Genomic DNA, 25000 nt, shown 5'->3' with positions numbered 1-25000 from the left:
GAAGCTTCGCTCCCCAAACGTAGAATAAGCTTCCTGATAACGCAGGGGAGGAAGATAGCATCTATTACATTCCACAGACATCAGAGTCTCGGAGTCTCCCAGAAGAGAACTGGCTGAAACTGACGTTATGTTTTGTTAGAGGGAAAGAGGTTGTCCTCTCCTGCGCCGAGTTTGAATAGATTTCTGGTAATTGGATGGGGCCCAGCAATACTCAAAGGAATTATTAGAACAGATTAAATAGACAAGGTATAAAAATTTAAAAATAAACCCACAAAATTACTGTGTATAACGTGTTTACTTATAAGTATTTACACGTTATACACAATAATTTTGTGGGTTTCTTTTTCAATCTTCAGAAGAAAACTGAAAGAAGTTTTGGTTTGGTTCAAGGTATAAAAAGTTCGGCATATATACACTGGAAGTAAACCTATTTACAAAAATTTCTTTAAATAGGTAACTTTGAGAATAGATTGACTGAAAGATTGGCAATAAAGGCTGCTATATCATATACATTTCTATATGTTATCTGTGCTTTAAAGTTATCCAAGCACGTTACCGAAAATAATTATCAGATGTGAACACTCGCATATACCTGAATAAATTGACAGAAAATGCATCACGAATGAGAAATAATATTATAGAGATTTGTCCAAAAATCTCCCAGGTATTTAGTCGAGGCAAAACCGATTGACATATGTCAACTACCGCAATAAATTCTGCTAAAAGTTGCAGATGGCTTCTGACAAATCCCACGTATTTACAGCTCGTGTCGTAGAGATATACTTGAGACGTAGCCGTTACGATGCGCTTTCTAAAAGCCAAAGGTTTCGGGAAAGTCCTAAGAAAGCCGTTAAGAGACAGTTTTGCCCTGCCTGATAACGCAGTTTATCAAGGCATGATTCGAATCTTGTCGGATTTATCAGTTGTTTATCTTTCTCAACAGTTTGTCAAGTTCACTGAATGTTTTTTGAATCAGTCCATTTCAATTATTTATACAAATATATATTGTTTTTTTATCAGTCCATGTCAAATATGCATACATATATATATATATATTTTTTTTAATCAGTCCATGTCAAATATACATACATATATATATATATTGTTTTTTAATCGGTCCATGTCAAATATACATACATATATATATATATATTTTTAATCAGTCCATGTCAAATATACATACATATATATATTGTTTTTTATCAATCCATGTCAAATATACATACATATATATATTGTTTTTTTAATCAGTCCATGTCAAATATACATACATATATAATTGTTTTTTTTAATCAGTCCAATGTCAAATATACATATATATATATATATATATATATATATATATATATATATATATATATTATAATTGTTTTTTTTATCGGTCCATGTCAAAAAAATATATACATACATATATATATTGTTTTTTACCAGTCCATGTCAAATATACATACATATATATATTGTTTTTTTATCAGTCCATGTCATATACATACATATATATATAGTATATATTATATCCATATATATATATATATATATATATATATATATTCATATAGATATATGTGTGTGTGTGTGTGTGTTTGCTCGTATCACTGTATTATTATCTTCTATGCTGTCTGCAGTTTACCATATTAAAATGATTTCCCTTCCTTCCTTAATTTTTTCTTAGATCCACCCTTATTCTATCAAATACTCACTTTGCTTGATTTTTCCTATGATTTTTACTTATGTATGCCTTTTCAACGTATATATATATATATATATATATATATATATATATATATATATATATATATATATATATATATGTGTGTGTGTGTGTGTGTGTGTGTGTGTGTGTGTAATATTCATATATTGCACCATCATCACCAGAACAACGGAGGGACTGAAGACGAGAGATAAGGCGAATCAAAATTGAAAACGTCGGTAACCCGTTAGTGATAAGAGAAACCACGGGGCCATGTATCAGTTCGGCCGGACAGCCTTCCCCAGGAGAGACAGAGAGAGAGACCGATACAGAGATAGAGACATAGAAGACATAGAAGATAGAGAAAGATATACGAGGGAGAGGGAGGGAGAGAGAGAGAGATACAAGAAAGAGAGAGAGACGCGCTTAGATCGTCACAAGATGCCTAGTAAGTTGCGTTGGTTTTTGTATGTTCAATTTAGTGATCTTCCAGTTTTCGAAAGAGAATATTGTAGTTAACATTGTAGGTACGATTTTCAAGGCCCAGCTTTGAAAAGCTTATTTGTCATGAGTGGTTTTGAAAAGCTTATTAGTCACTTGTAGTTTTGAAAAGGTTATTAGTCAGTTGTGGTTTTGAAAAGCTTATTAGCCAGTTGTGGCTTTGAAAAGCTTGTCAGTCAGTAGCGGTTTTGAAAAGCTTATTAGTCAGTTGTGGTTATGAAAAGCTCATCAGTCAGTAGTGGCTTTGAAAAGCTTGTCAGTCAGTAGTGATTTTCAAAAGCTCATCAGTCAGATGTGGCTTGAAAAGCTCTTCAGTCAGTAGTGGTTTTGAAAAGCTTTTCAGCCAGCAGTGGCTTCGTAAAGCTTTATAACTGTTAAGTATCTAAGAGCGACAGAAGCATCAGCCACTTAAGTAACGGAACAAAAGGAGCGCTCCTTTGGTAAGAGTAGCAGCAGCGTTGGCATCGGGACGTAGCAGAAGTGTAATTAGGAAAGAGTGTAAGAGTAGCAGCAGCGTTGGCAAAAAAGAAGGGGTTGGCATCGGGGTTAAGCAGAAGTGTTAGGAAAGAGAATCGAAGTATCCGGGAATGACAGCGGAGCAAAATTAAGAGGCTTTTAGTCTGCAGATGTGGTAGAAGTGCCAAACTGATAGACCTTTGAAATCAAAGGTGATTGTGTGTGTGTGTCTGTGTATGGGAGGCATTTTGTAATAGAAGAGTAGATATTACGACTTCTACCTTGGTAAACATTTCTAGAAAGGCTGCCTTTTCAGAAATAAAACTAAAAATACTATTATTATTATTATTATTATTATTATTATTATTATTATTATTATTATTATTATTATTATTATTATTATTATTATTAACCAAACAAAAACTTCTTACAGTTTCCTTCTTAAGATTGAAAAAGAAATCCACAAAATAAGATAAAATGTAAATACTTATAAGTAAACACGTTATACACTAATATTGTGAGTTTCTTTTTCAATTATTATTATTATTATTATTATTATTATTATTATTATTATTATTATTATTATTATTATCACGACAGACAGCACTAACCAGAGAGAACGAGCGGGGAGGTCCACTCTCATTTTTCCCAATTTCTGCCTGGTCCTTGTTTGTTACTGACGCAGGCATTGTGCAATATCGCTCGGAATGCTGACAAAATTAAATGTCCGTTTCCGCTCTGAGCGTCATTGCACATCAATAAAGTGTTGCAACTTATCCCGTCCAACAGCCTGATATGTCTCGCTCGGTTGTATCAATTTGCAAAACAAATTTCATATTCTGTAGAGATGTAACAACGTGAAATGCCAGCGTGATTTTTTTTTTTTTTTTTTTTTTTTTTTTGTTTTTTTTTTTTTGGCAATTTTCCGTCCACTTTTTTAAGAGTGTTAATCTGTGAGCTATTTTAAGCTCTCACCAGATTCCAAAACATCCCTGATGCAAGATTCAAATCGCTGGGTTTTTTTTTTTTTTTTTTCATTTTTCAACAGGAGGTCTTATTGTGACCCACTCACTCATCGAGAGCCCATGCGAACTGCAATTATAATTATGTTCCAGTAGATATAAATTTAGATTACAATACTCTCCCTCCAATGTGGCCTTATACCAGCCCGGCACTCTTGCGCAAAGGCAGTTAGCAAGTGCTGGGGAGGTGATGAAATGAATTACAGGCCTCAAGTGGCCCTCTGGATTCAGACCTACCAACTGCCTTAATTTTATGAATTCAAATTAGTCACAGACTTGATAAAAGTACAGTGATGCTCAAATCTCATGCGACATGACTCCATAGGATGTCGTTCAAAATTCACTAACTGGCAACTCAGCATGATCAATATTCATCTATCATTTCAATGCGAAAACGCGATTATCTCATACAATAGGGCCATAATATGTTTCATAAGAGTGAAATCTGTCATATATTTCAAAACTGTAAGAAAATGTCACGTGTAGCCAGATTTCAGAAAAACTCTTACGAAACATTTTCAAAACTTTCGTTCGCTCATCACTGAAGCATTTGACCAAAACGAAGTTGTCATCAAACCTCAGTTCAAATGTTAAATAAAAAAAAGACGAAAAAAAATTGTCATAACATTAATAATCAAAGCAAGCATAAAATTTGAAATAGTCCTATTTGAATGCGCCCACCGATATCAACGTGTATCATAAGTAGGTCTACAATGAGTAGCGACCATGAAATTATCTTGAAAACATTTACTTTATATGAGTTAGAGGAATATTGGGATTTTCATACATAATTATTTGTTATCTTTCTTAAATATTTAAAAAATTATGGCATACTACCAAATATTCGCCTATTTGTCAAAGCCAATATGTTATTCGTAGGCCTAGGTATTAGATTTCTTTACACTTAACATTCACATCTCTATATTAGCAATTTCCTACCAGAAAGCAAATGAGGTTATCTACACATTCTTGCACTTCAAGTTATCTTATCAAAGAATAAATCATACACCAAAAGCGAGCAGAAGGACTCTTAAGAAAATAATATTTTAAACCAGTTGAAAAACAAGCGTTCCATACGCCTTGATATTAATACTTATGATATTTCGATTAATAGCCATCTTCTCCCTATAACCAAAATCATCATCACCTTTTATTCCTCAAAGAACAGGTAATCTCTACAAATAAAAACATTAGTAACAGATTACATCTCAGAAGGCTTAGATTATTTTTTTAGGCCTATGAATCATTTTGTAACATACAGGCAGCTTAAACAGCCTGAAACTTCAACATTCAAAGAAAACTGGTCGTAATTCATATTCCTATTGTATTCCTCAAAGAACAGATAATCTCTACAAATAAATTCATCAGTAACAGATTACATCTCAGAAGGCTTATATCTTTTTTTAGGCCTTTAAAACATTTTGCATCATACAGGCAGCTTAAAAGCAGCCGAAAACTTCAACATTCAAAGAAAACTTGTTTTAATTCATATTTCTAATTAGAAAATGTTGTTATGACTGTTGGTTGAGCTTATTAGGTCTACTGTCATACTGCTGCAGACGTGGTTATGTTGACCAGTCCGAGGAGCATGTTAAGTGTGCTTTCATTGCTGGCACCGATAACTTTATCACATCGCTCTTTGAACTGAGCAACGTAGAAAAAAAAATCAGTTCAAATCACACACATTACGAATTATACCAATGCATAAAAGGGATCATATCTATTAAGCCATAAGGAAAATAGGGATAGGTGGGAATTCGCAAACTTTTCGACATGTGTGACATTATAAAAAAAAAAGAAATAGCACTACTTGGCAAAGTCACGTTGAGTCTGAGAATCTGGACGATACAAAAAGGATCATGTCGCATGATATTTGAGCACCACTGTAAATTTCATCAACATAACCACTAGCGACATATCTTGCGCTTATCGGGAAAACCAGATAACGAGAACTTGTCGATAAGACGACAAAGTTCTTCATTATTTTACTCTCTTTTTTTCTCTCTTTTTTTTGTCGAGTTAGAGTCTTGCATCAGATCTGATCATTCTTATCTTAGTTGACATTCTATTTTGAATTTTTTTTTCACTTTTATTGCTTCGTCTCGAAAGGAACGTCGTAAAAGCACTTAAATTCTTTGTTCTTAATTAAGGTTTATATTTCAGAAACGTTACGTTGTTCTAGTCGCTCATGCATTTAGTATTGTATACTTGAGTATGACTTATTGTTATTACTTTTTTTTTCTTATCTCAGTCATCCCATTCGCCCTTAGGAGTCCATCACTTTTCTCACTATGTGCGCTGTTTCTAATATCATGCTCTTCTGCATGAGTCCTGGAGCTACTTCGTCATCTGGTTTTTCCAGTTTCCTTTTCAAGAATCTTGGGATCGCGCCTAGTGTCCCCATGATTTTGGGTAGATTTTCCACTGGCATATCCCTCATCCTTCTTATTTCCATTTTCAGGTCTTAATACTTATCCATTTTTTCCCTCTCTTTCTCTTCAACTCTGGTGTCCCATGGTATTGCGACATCAACGAGTGATACTTTCTTCTTGATTTTGTCAATCAACGTCACGTCTGATCTATTTGCACGTATCACCCTATCCGTTCTGATACCATAGTCCCAGAGGATCTTTGCCTGATCGTTTTCTATCACTCCTCCAGGTTGGTGCTCGTACCACTTATTACTGCAAGGTAGCTGGTGTTTCTTGCACAGGCTCCAGTGAAGGGCTTTTGCCACTGAATCATGCTTCTTTTTGTACTGGTTCTGTGCAAGTGCCGGACATTCGCTTGCTATGTGGTTTATGGTTTCATTTTTCGTATTGCACTTCCTACATATGGGAGAGATGTTATTTCCATCTATCTTTCTTTGAACATATCTGCATCTTAGGGCTTGGTCTTGTGCCGCTGTTATCATTCCTTCAGTTTCCGTCTTGAGCTCTCCCCTCAGTAGCCATTGCCATGTGTCATCGCTGGCTAGTTCTTTAGTCTGTCTCATATATTGTCTGTGCATTGGTTTGTTGTGCCATTCCTCTGTTCTGTTTGTCATTCTCCTGTCTCTGTATATTTCTGGGTCTTCGTCTACTTTTATCAGTCCTTCCCATGCACTCTTGAGCCACTCGTCTTCACTGGTTTTCAGATATTGCCCCAATGCTCTGTTCTCGATGTTGACGCAGTCCTCTATACTTAGTAGTCCTCTCCCTCCTTCCTTTCGTGTTATGTATAGTCTGTCCGTATTTGCTCTTGGGTGTAGTGCTTTGTGTATTGTCATATGTTTCCTGGTTTTCTGATCTATGCTGCGGAGTTCTGCCTTCGTCCATTCCACTATTCCTGCGCTGTATCTGATTACTGGCACTGCCCATGTGTTTATGGCTTTTATCATATTTCCGGCGTTGAGTTTTGACTTGAGTATCGCCTTGAGTCTCTGCATATATTCTTTCCTGATCGTGTCCTTCATCTCTTGGTGTTTTATATCCCCTCCTTCCATTATTCCCAGGTATTTGTATCCTGTCTCATCTATGTGTTTGATGTTGCTCCCATCTGGTAGCTTTATCCCTTCTGTTCTCGTTACTTTGCCTTTTTGTATGTTGACTAAGGCGCATTTTTCTATTCCAAACTCCAGCCTGATGTCCCCAGATACAATCCTTACAGTCTGGATTAGGGTATCTATTTCCTTGATGCTCTTACCATACAGCTTGATGTCGTCCATGAACATCAGATGGTTGATTCTGTTGCCTCTTTTCTTGAGTTGGTACCCGGCATCCATCTTCTGTAGTACTTTTGTCATGGGAATCATGGCTACTACGAAGAGTAGTGGGGACAGTGAGTCGCTCTGGAAGATCCCTCTCCTGATATTAACCTCTGCTAGTTTTATTCCAGAGCTTGTAAGTATTGTATTCCAGTTGCGCATTGTATTTTTGAGGAAGCTGATGGTGTTTTCCTCTGCCCCATATATTTTCAGGCATTCTATTAGCTATGTGTGTGGTATCATGTCGAAGGCTTTCTTATAGTCTATCCATGCCATGCTTAGGTTGGTTTTCCTTCTCCTACTGTTCTTCATTACCATTTTGTCTATCAGGAGCTGGTCTTTTGTGCCCCTACACTTCCTTCTGCAGCCTTTCTGTTGGTGGGGGATGGTGTTTGTCTCCTCTAAGTAGTTGTATAGCCTTTCTCTGATGATACCTGTTAGTAACTTCCACATTATTGGTAGGCAGGTGATAGGCCTGTAGTTATTTCCCTTACTCTTCTCTTTTTGTACTAAGGATGTTCTTCCTGTGGTCATCCATTTGGGTGCATAGTGATTTGAGATACAATGCTGGAGTTGTTCTGCTATTCGTGGGTGTAGGGCCTTGAAATTTTTGAGCCAGTATCCATGGACTTATTATTATTATTATTATTATTATTATTATTATTATTATTATTATTATTATTATTATTATTATTATTATTATTATTATTATTATTATTATTATTATTATTATTATTATTACTATATTTTGATGGCTGTTTATAATTCTTGTTAATTGATCTCAAAATTGACTTCGAAGACGTACCCGGAAATGAGAGATGTCTCCAAAAGATAGTTTTGACTTTTTTTTTTTTTCTCCAGAAACTCGCAAATTCGTCCTCTAAGAATTGAGCGAAAGCCACAAAAAAGATCTCGGAGGCTTATCTCCGCCTTTCCAAATACCTCGTTCCCACAAGGGTAAAATAAGAGGCTAAAAAAAAGAAGAGAATAAAATGAAAAATACAAAAGACAGGGTGCAGAACTGCAAAGAAAACGAGCGAAAGAAAACGAGGGGAAAAAACACGGAGAAAATGAAAACTAGAAGTGGCACTGCTTTTGAAAAGATATAAATCGTCATAACTATTCATGACAGAGAGAGAGAGAGAGAGAGAGAGAGAGAGAGAGAGAGAGAGAGAGGAGGGAGGGGCGGAGGGAAAAAGAGAGATAGAAAGAGAGAGAATTGTGAAAAGATTTAAATCGTCATGCATAACTATTCATGAGAGAGAGAGTGCGAGGGAGGTGGGGGGGAAGGGAGGCGAGGACGAGAGAGAGAGAGAGAGAGAGAGAGAGAGAGATAGAGAGAGAGAAAGGGTAAGAGAAAGAGAGAGAGAGAATTATGAAAAGATTTAAATCGTCATGCATAACTATTCATGACAGATAGAGGGGGTTTGGGGGAGGGGGGGAGGCGAGGACGAGAGAGAGAAAGAGTGAGAGAAAGTGTAAGAGAAAAAGAGAGAGGGAATTGTGAAAAGACTTAAATCGTCATGCATAACTATTCATCAGAGAGAGAGAGAGAGAGAGAGGAGAGAGAGAGAGAGAAAGCAGAGCAAGAAGAGAGAGAGAGAGAGAGAGAGAGAGAGAGAGATAAATCTTTCTAAGCTGAAATGCTTTCCGGGGATTCTTGCTGAAAAGCATAACTTACACGCGAATGCTTCCGAGAGCCGCGAAGGAGAAAAACAATGGGAATTTATGGCCTGGTCTGGATCAAATCTGGGCTTCTGCCTCTGTCTGGTTTTACGTTATATTTTATGACAGGAAATTCTTACAGTTTTGTTTCCCGTTTAATTTTTTTAGTGGAGTTATTGTTTTCATTAGAAATTTTACTTAAAGGAAAAATTTTCCCTAATTATTTATAGAGTAACTACAACTTTCATCTTTTAGGTAGGGGAATTTTTTTTTTTTTTTTTTTTGTCTTATCATCAAGATAATATATCTATTTCAACTTCTGAAATTTAAATAAGGGAACATTTTTCGTGCTTATTTATAAAGAGTAATCACAATTTTCCCCTTTTAGTTAGGGGAAATTTTTATTTATTTATTTTTTTTTTTTTTGTCTTATCATCAATAAAATCTAAATATTTCAACTTTTAACATTTAAATATGGGAAAATTTTGTCGTACTTATTTATAAAGAGTAATAACAATTTTTTCACCTTTCAGTTAAGGGTAATTATGATTTTTTTAGTCTTTTTATGAAAGAAATATAAATATTTCAATTTTTGGAGTTATATTTCTTCTACTATTAAAGGTAGTTGTGATATTTCATCTTATTTTATGTACAATTATAGCTTTTTTCACTGCTCGTTTGAAGGTATCTCTAGTTATTCATCATTTATAAGTAAGTACATTATAATTATTTATGTGTCCATTATTGGAAAATATGAGTTTTCACCTTTTCATGTTTGGATATGGTTTTCATTATTTTCTAAGGCTTTTAATCCTGGTAAATTTGTCTAAGAGTATAATAATAATTTTGTCTAAGAGTATAATAATAATAATTAACCATCCCACCCCCCCAAAAAAATGCCTAACAGAGCCCTGACATTCCTCCTCCTCCTCCTCCTATTTACATTAAACGAAAACCAGACAAAAAATAATGGATGGAAACTAGAACTGAAGAGATACAACACATCCCATTATGGGACTTCCTTTACATACAAGATATGTGACACGTGGAATAAACTGCCACCAGAAAGAAGTTGTAAACAGCAACAGTGTGGAAGAGTTTAAAAGAAAGCTACACAAAATCATTAGAGGGACACTGTGAATGAATAGTAAAACCTGCTCCTCTTAGGATGGACTGACTATCTTTGAGACATCCTAATCCTTGTAACTCCTCCTCCTCCTCCTCCTCCTCAGACATCTACACGAGCGAGAACTGCGGAAGCAGCCGCACCTACACCTTCCGACCGATCAAGAGCCCCACGATCACCTTCGAAGTGAAGGCCAACGCCAACGTCAACCTCTGCCTGTCGCCCAACTCGGTCGAGACGCCCCACCAGCAGATCGAGATCTTTCTGGCCGGCTGGGGCGGGGGGGAGTCCGCCCTCCGCAGGAACAAGAAGGACGACGTCCACAAGACCAAGACGCCCGGGGTGGTCAGCGCCAACCTCTTCAGGGGATTCTGGATCACGGTGGAGCCCCACTCCATAAAGGTGAGGGGTGGGGGGCAGGTGGGGTGGGGGCCGTGGGGAGGGGGGTGCCGGTGGAATGGACTTATTCGCTAATTCGTCTATTCGTCCATTTATTTATATAAGATAAACTTGTTCATTTATCAAATTTACTTATGTATGGATTGACAGATTTATTCAGGGTGTGTGGGGTGTCGGGGCCAGTTGGGGTGGGGGTTAGGGGGAAATGGATTTATTGGCTAATTCGTCTATTCGTCCATTTATCAATTTGACTTTTATATGGACTGGCAGGTTTTTTTTTATCTTATTTATTCATTTGTTTATTTATACCATCTAAAATGCCTCTGTTGATTTCTCTGCACAGTATTTTTCTTTTTTATTCATCATATTTTGCTTTTTCATTCATTCATCAAAATTATTTATGTTTGGATTGACAGCTTATTTCTTTAATTTATGTATTTATTTATTTATATCATCTAAAATTCCTTTATTCATTGATCAAATCATTTTAATTAGTTTTTTTTATTTATATTCTAATCAATTTTAGTCACAAATATGCATAGCCCCAGGTCAGGTCTTTATTTTAGCAACCTTATATATTCTAATCAGATCTCGTTAATACGACAGTGGCGGTATAAAGGAACATTACCTAAGGTTAGGTCGTTCTGGATAAAGTCAATCTTTATTTGAGCAGCCTTATATGTGGATAAAAACTCCACGAAACTCCAGAATAGCGTCATATACTCCCGTCCTGGAAAAAAAAAAAAAAACTCTTCACCGCCATAATAAAGCGCAGAGCTTAAAATTCCAGTTTTTTCTCCAAAACTCCGCCATTCTTCAGACTTCCATTGGGGGCGAATGGTCGCCTTGATTGCTTCCAGTAAAAGGTTAAATACCGACGGGAGTTTAATTCGAAATGTTTTGCAATATTGCTCGCCCCGTTTCATATTTGACTGAAAAAGAATGTGTGTGTACTAGGCCCTCACTGACCCGCTTCCCCCCTCCCCCCCATTAACCCAACCACCCCCCCCAAAAAAGGTGGAGAAATAAATCCGTTTCTCTGTTCGGTATAAAATGATTTTTCTGTTGCAATCTTCCGGAACGCACTGTGCAACACGAAATGCCTTTTAAGCAATTCGTAAATGGATCGTGAATGAATCTGTGTGTTTTTTTTTTTTTTTTTTTTTTTTTTTTTTGTTTTTTTTTTTTTTTTTTGGCATAGAAGGTGACGAACCTCGTTTTGTATCAGTTTATTTAGGCGCCAGTGACCTAATCTACTTCCTGGAACTTACACAAGCACAGGGTCTCTCTCTCTCATATATATATATATATATATATATATTATATATATATATATATATATATATATATATATATATATATATATTGCAAAAAAACTTATGGCATCCAAACACTTGAGGTCTGAATTCTAAAATCCGTAATCTGATTCATTTGTCTATCCATCATTTAATTTATCTTTTATATCCATTTTCATTTATGAAATCACTTATCTATCTTTTTACTCGCTTTTATCTGTATTTATCTTTTATTTATTGATTTCCTTATTTATCTATCTATATTTTTCATTAATGTAATTACTTATTGATTTGTTTATTTATTTTTCGTCTGCTTATTTATTTGTAGGTTGGGAAAAAGGGGGAAGGCTCCCCCTTCCTGATGCACAGCGACCCCTTCGTGAACTTCACCTTCAGTTTCTATGGGTACTGCACTTCGTACGGGACCACAGGACAGTGGATATTCGATGGTAATGTGGATATAGTCATTGACCTTCCCTGTATATTAGCTTGAATGCAAATTTCTCTCCAGAAGTCATGCATTTTGAACCAAAAATTATTGAATTAAACCTTCTTTTCATACACGAAGAGGTGTACTTTCTCGGTATACATTTTCTCCAGTATTTTTTATTTTATTGTTATTCAGTTAAATGTATATACTTTCCAGTTTTAAATTGTCTTAGTCTTTTGATTTGAACCTAAATTTTCGTTGAAGGGACATGCATTAACCTACTAATGTCCTATAATTGGCTATTATAGGACATTTGTAACTTAATACATGCATATGTGATAAACCAATTTTTTATTTATGCAATGAATATTGAATATATATATATAATATATATACCTAATATATAATATATATTGATATATATATCTATACAATATATGTATGGTATAGCACCTAATGTATATATACATGCATCCATAATGTATAAATAATGTATTTATTTGTATGTATAAAACTATATGTGCATATAGTATGTATATATATATATGTATATATATATATATTATATATATATATATATATATATATATATATATATATATAAAAACTATATATGAATATATATATATATTATATATATATATATATATATATATATATATATATATTATATATATATATATATATATATATATATATATATATATATGTGTGTACATATCACCAGAGAAGAGATAAAACAGAACGGCCAATCAGTATTTCTTTTTACCATACAGGAATATTTTGCGTTGCACATTAAGGCGACCGTCTTTTTTTTCCCAAAATTCCCACCCTATGGGAATTCGGGAATTCCTCTCTCGTCGAAATCCAGCAGCACTTGGGACGAACAAAGCCGATTCGGAATCCCTGTGAAAATCCCTTTATTTTTTCAAACACTTTGGGGAAAGTGGGAAATATCTCTCCAAATACTTTCGGCGTTAGGTCCCCCACCCTCACCCCCCCAAAAAAAAATGGGGAATACTACACATTCTCTTTTCTGCCTCTGATATATAAGAAAAAATAGATTTAAACTATGAACAGTATTTTTCGTTGGAAAAGGGTTGAAAAATTTAGCAAAAAAAAAAAAAAAAAGTTGACCTCGTTCTTAGCCATTTTCGATACCGGAATATTTTTGTATTTTTATTCGTTCGTTTTTTTCTACTCATTCTGACTTATTCATTGATTGTTTTTTTTCTTTCTCCGCAGATGATAACATCGGTGTGCCACCTCCGTATTATCCTCCCGTTCCCCCACCCCTCCCACCTACCTACGCCCACCCCCCCCTGCCGTTAATCCAGGTCAGTACTGTGTTTTGTTCGTCATTAAACCGACACATTAATTCTTACTACAGTCAGTTGTATATTCTGGTCCCTAGTTTATATTTGTCACCTTTACCTCTCTCTCTCTCTCTTCTCTCTCTCTCTCTCTCTCTCTCTCTCTCTCTCTCTCTCTCTCTACAGGCTGATTTCCTTTGGAGACCTCTAGGGTTTGTAGTCTTTTGACTCTATCCATGAAGATTTTCAGCTGAAATGTTAGATAATAATAATAATAATAATAATAATAATAATAATAATAATAATAATATAATAATAATAATAACTAATATCGCTCAAGCCCATATACATGGAGTATACAAAGTACACAGCTGCTGAAGTAGTATAAAGGATAGTAATCATAATAATGGTAATAACAGTAATAATATTGAGAAATTTTAAAATAAGTAGGAAAAGAAACTATTTTGACAGAAATATTTAAGTAATTACAGAAAGAAGTCAGAGCCATAACAAACTATTTTGACAGAAATATCACAGTAAAGTTTACCTTACAGCTCTTCTAACTACTATTTCAACATTCTGCCCTTCTCACCATCACTCAAGATTACTATTCCTGATCCTTCTTCATCTTCTTCTTGTTCGTCTTGCAGCCGTGAAGTGGGTCCAGTGCTCCACCTTGTCCATGTGCCCCGCCCCTGTGCAGGTCGCCAACGGGCACAACCTGCCCTACGTGGCTGCAGCCTTCCACAACGGCGCCCTGCTACCCGGCTACGTGACTGTGCATCAGCCCAACATCTGCAACGTCTCCTGGGGAGGCGCAGCCCACCAGAAGATGGACTTCTTCGTACGTATCTATTTTTCGTGATCTGATGTTTTTGATTGATTCGTGGCTGTCAAGCCGAGCACACTGGGGCACTCTCAGCCCTTCAGCGTTTAAGGCAGTGGGAAACGAGTTACAAGTATTAGGATGTCTCAGAGACTTGTTAGTCCATCCTAAGATGAGACATCTTGTGCTCACTTATCTCTAGAAGCAAGTTCCACTGTTCATTCACAATGTCCTCATGACTTTGTCTAGCTTTCTTTTAAACTCTTCCAAACTGTTGCTGTTTACAACTTCTGGTAGTAGTTTATTCCATGTGTCACTTATCCTGTATGTAAAGAAGTTCCCGTAATGAGATGTGTTGTATCTCTTCAGTTCTAGTTTCCATCCATCATTTCTTGTCTGGTTTCCTTTTAGAATGTTTCTATTAGTAATGCATACAGTACACCACGTGAGGTGAATTGACGGCAGTGCATTCCTACGGGGTTTCATTCAAGTTATGCAAAGACTATTTGAGCTTATCTGGCGGCTCTCAATAGCCCAGACTTGATAGAGAAAATAAATAAAGATCTTTATTAACGGCAAAGACGAGGATAGACAGGTCTTCAAATGTGTAATTACTGCCAACTTTCATACGATCTATCGAACAAAAAATTTTCGCGAGTCAGCCCAAACATTCGCCTGGGCAAAAAAGTTCGTACCAACGCCCAACCAACGCCCTAACCACTGCAAATAAATCTCCTCGATCATTTAGACCCAGCAACGACATTCAATCTTGTTCCGGCTTCTCTGCGCAATCATCGTCTTTTTCTTCGTCTTTTTTTTCTTCTTCGGGAGTCTTCTGCAGGAAGCCGTTTCCAGAGGCTGACCACGCACTCTCTCTCTCTCTCTCTCCAGATGCGAAAGGGATGTCTTTTTGCACCCCTCTTTCCAGCGATATCATCTTTATCCTGGAAATGCCATTAAAACTTCCAGTGCTCGCTGCTTCCATTTTCCAGTCTTTTTTTTTCAAGGTCTGGGTAGCATGTGTGTATGTATAGCATCTGGTTGTGATGGTTGAAGTCTTGGTGGAAATTACGCGTAATTAAATATGGGATAGATTCAAAGCCCTTGTGGTCCTTTGAAGGGAAACTGCACAAATGAGCTTGTTTGTGCTGTTGTCGAGTTGAAATTGGCCAAAAAAAGAACGGTCCGAAACCGACGTATAGTTGGTTAATCATGGCATAAATTTAAATCCTTGTGACTCGTTCAAGGGAAACATCATAGCCCATGCAATTCAGGAAGTAAATTCCTGAGAGGTATGATGTATGCTAGTGTTGAACCAGCCCCCCTTATTTATTTATTTATTCTTTTATTTTTTTTTATTTTTTTTTTTTGGCCATGTCCCTAGGTTAGGTTAGGTTGGGTAAAGTTAGGTTAGAGATAAATCCCCTGGTAATTTGGGTGTGGGAAACGTAATGAGGTTATTTTGAAGAAGATTTTTTTGGCCATGTCCCTAGGTGAGGTTAGGTTGAGTAAAGTTATGTTAGAGAGAAATCCTCAGGTAATTTGGGTGTGGGAAACATAATGAGGTTATTTTCAAGCAGATTCTATGTTTAGTTTTTTAGATATATCGTCACGTTTTTTTGTTTTTGTTTTTTTTTTTTTTCAGGGAAATGTCCTGGTAGCATATTCCCGAACCGTAACCTAGTACCGGCCGGCCCTTCCCTGAAAAAAAGCGTGACGCCATATCTTAAAATCTAACCATAGAATCTTATTGGAAATAACCTCATTATGTTTCCCACACCCAAATTACCACCAGACTTCTCTCTAACCTAACTTTAGTCAACCTAACCTAACCTAGGGACATGGCAAGAAAAATATATAATCTCATTACGTTTCTCTCACCAAAAAATATCCCATTCGTTACTTGGTATACCTTGTAGGACTAACCTAACTTAACCTAACATCGGGGCAAAATAACCCTAGCTGGGACAATATTAGTATACATCCCGGGAAAAATGCGACCGGGAACGGATATGCAAGCAAATATCAAACAAACGCAACTCGGCAAAACTCCAGTATCTTACATTCTGTGTCAGCTGATGATTAAACAACAGTCAGGCTGGGAAACTGAAATAGTTCATCCAAAAATAGCCTTTTTTTTATTTAGTTTCTCTTATGCTTTTAGCTTCTCGTAATTCCCCGGAAGGAGTTAAGATTTTGCTTCATGTTTTGTTAACTTTTTGTAATTTATTGAGTTTTCTTGAGGTAATAGGCCAGTCTTATACACTCGTTCTCTGAGAGAGAGAGAGAGAGAGAGAGAGAGAGAGAGAGAGAGAGAGAGAGGGCGGTGGGGGTTGGGGGGGGAGCTTTGTGGCACAGCAGGAAGTCTGGAAAGAAAGAAGGAATATTAAGGAGAAAAGAGAGAGAGGAGGAAATGAGAGATGGAGAGGGAGAGGCTCTGTGGTATGGAAAAGTCCGGAAGGAAAAAATATTCAAGAGAAAAGGGAATTAGACGTTGAAATAGAGAGAGAGAGAGAGAGAGAGAGAGCAATGTAATGTCCACCGATAATTCTTCAGGACGAAATTGAACGATCCTGGCTATAACTCGAGGCCATAATCGTCAAAACCTCTCATGTTCGATTTTATGGTCAAAATCTGTTGCTACACTCTCTCTCTCTCTCTCTCTCTCTCTCTCTCTCTCTCTCTCTCTCTCTCTCTGCTGAGGCAAAGGGCTTGCCAACCTGTTTCATGATTTTGAAGGATACGCTTTTTATTAACTGCCATATATTTGCCTTTTCTTCGTACATTCCATTTTAAAGTTTGCTGGAATAAAAAAAAACGCAGCAAAAGTAATGATACTTTCTAAAAGAAAGTTGTAAATTGCTTTCGTAATTATAACAACTGAGCATTAGTAAGATCTGAAAGGTGCTCCATGATACACAAAGGATTTTTTTAAGTGTTTCAAAGTCAAGAACATTATTTTTTTTAAACATTCAAACGGACGTCTGATTCTTCCAAGATTAATTTCAGGGATATATGAAATATCTTCAATACACTTTCCATTTTTTAAGCTGTCTCTGCATTAACCTTCGTAGCGTTGGCATAAAAGACCTACAGAACGTGCAAAGCATCAGGAACAATTATCCTTTATCTTTCCAGCTTTTGAGTAACCCTGGAGGAGCCGACTTCGTGTGGCAATCGGGGTCCTTCGGCAGCGCCCCCAACGGAGCATTACAAGGGGGTTACACTGAGACCGGAGAACGCCTCTACATCGGGAGATTTAAGCAAGGAGGCGTTTATGTCGGTGGCAAGGTTAAGGCAGCGAACAGAGGATCAGCGTTTTTACAGAACTAAAAGAGGTGCATTGGTGAAGGTTAGCATTCATTCTCAGAATCGAAGAACACATTTACTTTTTAGACCATGTTAGCGTTCGTTGTTAGAGTGCAAGAAGGCTTTTTGTTTTTGGGAAAAATGTTATCATTCATTCTTAGAATTCAAGAAGAACCTTTAACCTTTTGAGGTAGTTTAGCGTTTATTCTCAGAATCGAAGAACATCTTTACTTTTTGGGATAATTAGCATTTACTCTTAGAATCTCAAAAATCTTTACCTTTTTTGGGATAATTTAGCATTTATTCTCAGAATCTCAAAAATCTTTTACCTTTTTGGGATAATTTAGCATTTATTCTTAGAATCGAAGAACACCTTTGCTTTTTGGGATAATTTAGTATTTCTTCTCAGCTTCCAAGAACACCTTTGCTTTTTGGGATAATTTAGTATTTCTTCTCAGCTTCCTTTAAGAACACTTTGTTTGCTTTTGGGACAATGTCAGCATTCATTCTCAGAATCTCAAAAATCTTTACTTTTTGGGATAATGCCAGCATACTTTCTCAGACTTGGAGAAAACTTTTACTTTCATGGAATAAATGTTAACATTCATCCTCAGAATATACAAAAAAATTTCTTATTAGTGACAGATGTTAGTATTCTTTCTGAAAACCCAAGAACGCTTTTTTCTTTTTTCTTTTTTTTACTGCAGATGTGACCATCCATTCTCAGAATCCAAGCAGACCTTAACTTTTATGGGACTAATGGCAGCTATTCATTCTCAGAATCCCAAAACCCTTTACTTTTTGGGACCAATGTCAGCATCCATTCTCAGAATCTCTTGTTTTTCAGAATATCGTTCTCATATGACATTTTCCACTGCTCTATGAGCAAAACAAATTTTCTCAAAGTTCCACTTTGCATATAAACAGTGTTTTAAATGTTTCCTTTCCTCTTATCTATTCTTCATTCTCCACGTTCTCTATTTCAATGATTCAAATATGGATCTTCCATTCTGAAGAAGCCTACTTTACATTTTATTGGTATTTTAGATACCTCCTCCGTCTTCCTTAAAAACGTTACCAACCAGAGAATTATGTCCTTTTTCCACAGGTTCACCCCAGCCACAGTGTTTGCTACGCCCCCTTCGGAGGTCACGAAGTGAGGAACTCCTCTTACGAAGTTCTCTGCCTCAAGTCGGTTCCTCTGTCTCTGCTGGGGCTCTAGTTGATGCCATTTATGAAAGAAGTGTGTTGGAAAATAGATAAACGAGTTTTGGAGACTTATTAGGGTGAGCGTGCTAAGACAGAATTCTTTGTGTTACTTGTAAGACTGAGATATTGCCTGTGATTTCAGTAGTGATTGTTAGATTATGTCAAAAAAGTATGTAGACATGGTTTTAGAGGACTCAAAACTTGATATACTTGGAGTTTTGTCATATCTAACACAGACCTTTTGATGGATGCATGATAGATTATGTCAACTAGAATGTAGTCACAGTTTTAGATAACCAAAACTTTATATGTTTTGTCAAATTTTAGTGTAGACCTTTTAATGTATGAATTATATATTATGTCAAAAAGTATGTAGTCACAATTGTAGATAACCAAAACATTATATACTTGGAGTCAAATTTTACTGTAGACCTTTTGATGCATGAATTATACATTATGTCAAAAGGTATCTGGTCACAATTGTAGATAACCCAAAATTTTATATACTTGGAGTTTTATCAAAATTTCTATAGACCTTTTGATGCATGAGTGGTATATTATGTCAAAAAGTATCTGGTCACAATTGTAGATAACCCAAAGTTTTATATATTTGGAGTTTTATCAAATTTTCTATACACCTTTCGATGCAAGACTGATATATTATGTCAAAAAGTATGTTGTTACAATTGTAGATAACCCAAAACATGATGCACTTGGAGTTCTATCAAATTTTAGTATAGACCTTTTAATGCATTTACAATAGATTTTGTCAAACATTCATACACCTGCAGTTTTGTCAAATCTCAGCTTCGGCTGCACTGTGTAATCAAAATATCCTGTTTACCTCAACAAATAGTTGAATTTTATTTGTCAGCAATTCTGAGACATTTGGATAACCTAACCTTGCTTACTAAAAAGAAGCTTCATATTGAGGGCAGATACCGTGAAACATTTTGATTTTCCAAACCAGCAATATTTCAGAAACCTGGAAAGCTGGCGAGTTTACGATCCACAAAAGATGACGCCGTCGTAATCGTTTCCGGAATTTGTTTCTTCCTAATGCAATAAAACTCCAAACTCTTTCGGCCTTTTGGTGTTCTTGAATCCTCCTCCTCCTCCTCCTCCTCCTCCTCCTCCTTCTGACACCCTTATTGCAAGAATTTTATTTCAGTATCTATCCCTTAGCAATAAAGTTCGTCACAGTTATTTTCATAAGTGAGACAGTTATGTTGGAAGATGAAACACCACCTCCCCCTCCTGCTCCTCCTCCTTCAGGCACCCTTACTTCAAGAATTTTATTACATCAACTATCCCTTAGAAATTACGCTCGTCATAGTTATTTCCGTAAGTGAGACAGTCACGTTGGAAGATGAAACACCAGCCTGGATTAGAAACCTGAAAATGACGTAGTGTAAGAGAGGATTTTGAAATCTCGACAGCTATAACGAGGATATCGCGAATATAAAACTGTTCTTAGCTCCATATTCTGTCGTATGCAAAGTTAAAAGATATTCTAAGATCAAAGCCACTTTTTGCTCATACCTCCTCGAAGCAGACACCCGGAAGTCTGAGAGCCCCATTCAAGTCAGGCTATTTAAAGGACACATCCCCAAAAAACAATTACGACTTGGAAGCCCCATTCCATGAACTAGAGTTTTTCAAAATTCTAAGTCTTTCGTCCTCGTCTTTTCGGACATTTCACGTTTTCCTTCTAGTGAAGACTTTAGGGAAAACGTTTTCCTTCTAGTGAAGACTTTAGGGAAAACGTTTTTCTTCTAGTGAAGACTTAGGGAAAACGTTTTCCTTCTAGTGAGGACTTTAGGGAAAACGTTTCCTTCCAGTGAAGACTTTAGGGAAAACGTTTTCCTTCTAGTGAAGACTTTAGGGAAAACGTTTTCCTTCTAGTGAAGACTTTAGGGAAAACGTTTTCCTTCTAGTGAAGACTTTAGGGAAAACGTTTTCCTTCTAGTGAAGACTTTAGGGAAAACGTTTTCCTTCTAGTGAGGACTTTAGGGAAAACTTTTTCTTCTAGTGAAGACTTTAGGGAAAACGTTTTTCTTCTAGTGAAGACTTAGGGAAAACGTTTTCCTTCTAGTGAGGACTTTAGGGAAAACAGTTTCCTTCCAGTGAAGACTTTTAGGGAAAACGTTTTCCTTCTAGTGAAGACTTAGGGAAAACGTTTTCCTTCTAGTGAAGACTTTAGGGAAAACGTTTTTCCTTTTAGTGAAGACTTAAGGGAAAACGTTTTCCTTCTAGTGAGGACTTTAGGGAAAACGTTTCCTTCTAGTGAAGACTTTAGGGAAAATGTTTTTCCTTTTAGTGAAGACTTAAGGGAAAACGTTTTCCTTCTAGTGAAGACTTTAGGGAAAATTTTTCCTGATTTTTGGTTACTTTCGTAAAAGTCTGTTTATATTCACAGTAAAAAATCGTTAAACAAAACTCACAAAAACTATTTTAAAAATAAAGTTAAGAGAAAAAAATATAAGTAAAAAAATTAAAAGATTAATATAACTTAAATGCCGTTCACTTTTTTAGCTCCCAGGCGCATTCTCACGAGATGTAACCAAGTCTTGGGACCTTACTCTGAAAAGAGCGGGACGCCATATCTTTTAAAAACTAATCATAGACTGTTTTGAAAATCATCTCATTATGTTTCCCACACCCCAATTACAAATTTAATGATAATCTAACCTAACCTAAACCAACCTAACCTAACCTATCCTAGGGGCTGGTGCAATAGTAGCATACATATCAGGAATTTGCTTCCTGGGCATAAAATTATTTGACAGCTTTGGGAGTTCTGGCAGAGATCTAAAACATACAGGACGTTCTGTAGTTCCTATTGGATTAATGAGTTGGAAGGAGATCCCAAAGAGCACATGAGCCTGTTGAAAAATACCTGGTTTTAAAATAAGAGTAGAAATAAATATACGTGGTTTATTTTGCCTTTGTGCTGTTTACTATAAAATAATAATGATAATAATAATAATAATAATAAAATAGTATTGAAAGCTACATCAGCTGAATTCAGTGCATGTAGGATTTGCTCTATATTTTCCCAATTAATTGTGTTAGCAAGGTTACTGCAGTCTGCCAGTAACTCTTCTATAGTAATTCTTGGCAGTAAACTCTACGGAGGCCGTGCGCCATATTTCACTTACCTTTTTTCCCCTTTTATGTAACTGTTACTGTGTATTCCTAAATAAAAACTACCTTAATTTGTAACTATATTCGTCTCTAAAGCATGTCGAGTTACTGGGAAATACCCTCAAAAAGCAATTATTAGAAGGCTGGAGAAAGTTCTATATGCAATAAATGCAAATGATGCACTTCTCACTTACAAAACTACGTGCTTAAAGGAATGTCTTCTAACTGAATAATATTTATTGACTTGCTCCTGTGAATTTCAGATTATCGTAAATGATAATGATAATATTGATAAATATTTTTATTATGTTCTCTTCCCAATGATAAAAATAATAATAGAAAAGATAATAATTATCATAATAAAGTCACTCGTTTATATTTTCATTTTCCGCTTTATAATAATAATAATAATAATAATAATGATAATAATAATAATAATAATAATAATAATAATAATAATAATAATAATAATAAACATTCAAACTCAATACTTAACAGCTGTCAGATTTTTGGAAAATAATAATAATAATAATAATAATATTATTATTATTATTATTATTATTATTATTATTATTATTATTATTATTATTATTATTATTATTATTATTATCATGGACATGCAAACTTAATACTTAAAAACTGTCAGATTTATTTAGAAATTATAATAATAATAATAAAAACAACAATAGACAGGCAGGTTCAGTACTAAAAAACTGTTTGAATTTCAGGCTAACGTACTCGCATTTCGAATGGAGCCAATTCCATAAAATATAATTAGCGACGGCCCTAAAATTCATTAGCGAAGGAATAAACAGTCTGTTTGTCGACAGCAGCACCATCGCAAATTGGAATCATGACGTCATTTCCTCCGAAAAAAGCAATTTTCAATTAAGCGTAATTTGCTTGTTTTGACCAAATACTGATAATTAACATTTTATTTATGTTTATCAACTTTTTTTCTCTCTCTGTTTACAGCATAGCTGGATGTTACAATCATTGAGGTTTTAATTACTTTATTCTTTTTTTTTCTTTTTTTTTTTTGACTGGTGGGGAGTTTCGAAAATTGGTTCATGAATTTTTTAGGTTTTTGTATTTTCTGGTTTTTATTAAATCATACATTTTAGATTTAGATTTGTGTCATTAGGGTTTTTATGGTAAAATTGGATATTTTAAATTTGCATTATATATATATATATATATATATATATATATATATATATAATATATATATATATATATATATGTGTGTGTGTGTGTGTGTGTGTGTGTGTATGTATGTATATGTATATATATATATATATATAATATATATATATATATATATATATATATATATATATATATATATATATATATAATTGCAAATTTGAAATATCCAGTTTTACCATAAAAACCTTAATAACACAAAAATCTAAACCTGAAATATTTAATTTAATAGAAACCAGAAAATTAAAAAAAAAAAATAAAAGTATGCATTAACCAATTTTCGAAACTTCCCACCAGTCAACAACAACAACAACAAAAAAGTAATAAAAACCTCAATGACTGTAACATCCATCTATGCTGTAAAGAGGAAAAAAAGGTTTTTATGGTAGAATTGGATATTACAAATTTGCATGATACACACATACACATATATGCATGTATGTTCACAAATTCAAATATTATACATATTATTCATGCAAGCATACATACATATATACGTATACACCCCACACATATTTGACACACATATATACACCGATTATATATATGTATACTATATGTATATATACATGCATTATCGTTTATTTTCCTTCAAATCCCACACTGAAGATGCCATTAAGACAGTTCTTTGTATTTATCGTTGATCCCATCGAAGTGAGTTGCAACATCATTTCCTTTCTCGTTTATTTGTAAAAAAAATGCTCACCAACATTTTTTTTTTTTTTTTTTTTTTTTTTTTTTTTTTTTTTTTTTTTGCATCTTAACTTATTCTCTTATCATTCTCCCGGTAACAGTAGCCACCATTTCCCGCAGCGGTTGAAATATTTTACATTATTCTAACCTCATCTTGAACGAAAGTCTGGCTGTAAGCCTGGCCATTGTTCGTGGCCCTTCGTATATCTCTGCAGAGAACGAACATCGACAGCCATTCGCTTTAGTCCTTTGTTCTCTCATTGTTCGGACGTTGTTCCGCTGGGCGGACGTAAACAAGGTCCAGCGATCTTCACGACTTCTTCTTCTTCTTCTTCTTCTTGTTAGCATTCCTGTTGCGATCCAGACCATCGCCTGATGATATGTTCTAAGCCGTTGCCCATAATCTTTCTTCCAGCTGGAGAGGTACTTTCGATCTTACCGCCTCCCGGAGAAGGGTCTATTTCTGCCTGCTATGCTGAAACTACTGGTACTCTCGGCCAGTTGACGTATGCTCATTGTGTGACCGAATATTTATATGCACTTTACTTTTGGAGGAGTCTACCGGAGAGCATTGTGGTTCCGATTACCAGATAAATAATTCACTGTAATGGCTGCTACAGCCATCATGGTTTTCCAAGGATATTACCCATAAAACAATGTTATATTTCGGTAGCAGGAGAGTGACGTGTTTGATGTCAAAAGTGGAGTTGCGTAATTGTGTGTGATGTCCCGAGGTTTAAATGTAGTCGTGGGACTTGGCGCTTTAGATTTGAATCCGTAGTCCCGACTTCGAATCCCGGCTGTGGCAGATATACTTATCTCTTATAATTCCAAGGATGCAGTGAATTCGATACTAAACAGTATTTATGACTTAGTTTTAGCGTATAGAATATATATATATATATATATATATATATATATATATATATATATATATATATATATATATATATATATATATATATATA

General features: G+C 35.3%; 1 protein-coding gene across 1 annotated transcript; it reads left to right on the top strand.

The window, feature by feature from the left end:
- Window positions 1-1956: 1956 nt before the first annotated feature.
- LOC135197540 (uncharacterized) lies at window positions 1957-20067 on the top strand. The gene is made up of 7 exons (XM_064224602.1): window positions 1957-2138; window positions 10312-10607; window positions 12228-12348; window positions 13575-13718; window positions 14293-14486; window positions 17607-17759; window positions 18886-20067. Exons 1-7 carry the CDS (start codon window positions 1964-1966, stop codon window positions 18997-18999), a joined length of 1197 nt encoding a protein of 398 aa, XP_064080672.1. The 5' UTR covers window positions 1957-1963; the 3' UTR covers window positions 19000-20067.
- The last annotated feature ends 4933 nt before the right edge of the window (window positions 20068-25000 follow it).

This window comes from Macrobrachium nipponense, chromosome 23 (genome assembly GCF_015104395.2).
Source record: "Macrobrachium nipponense isolate FS-2020 chromosome 23, ASM1510439v2, whole genome shotgun sequence".
Lineage (NCBI taxonomy): Eukaryota > Metazoa > Arthropoda > Malacostraca > Decapoda > Palaemonidae > Macrobrachium > Macrobrachium nipponense.
Note: the sequence above shows the minus strand (reverse complement) of the source record. Positions and strands in the feature narration are given on the sequence as shown.

Excerpts from the sequence above, each read along its gene's own strand:
- LOC135197540 (XM_064224602.1), top strand. The coding sequence starts at position 1,964 with ATGTATCAGTTCGGCCGGACAGCCTTCCCCAGGAGAGACAGAGAGAGA. Across the intron at positions 12,349-13,574 it reads AGGACAGTGGATATTCGATG|ATGATAACATCGGTGTGCCA; the intron begins GTAATGTGGATA and ends CTTTCTCCGCAG. Across the intron at positions 14,487-17,606 it reads ACCAGAAGATGGACTTCTTC|CTTTTGAGTAACCCTGGAGG; the intron begins GTACGTATCTAT and ends TTATCTTTCCAG.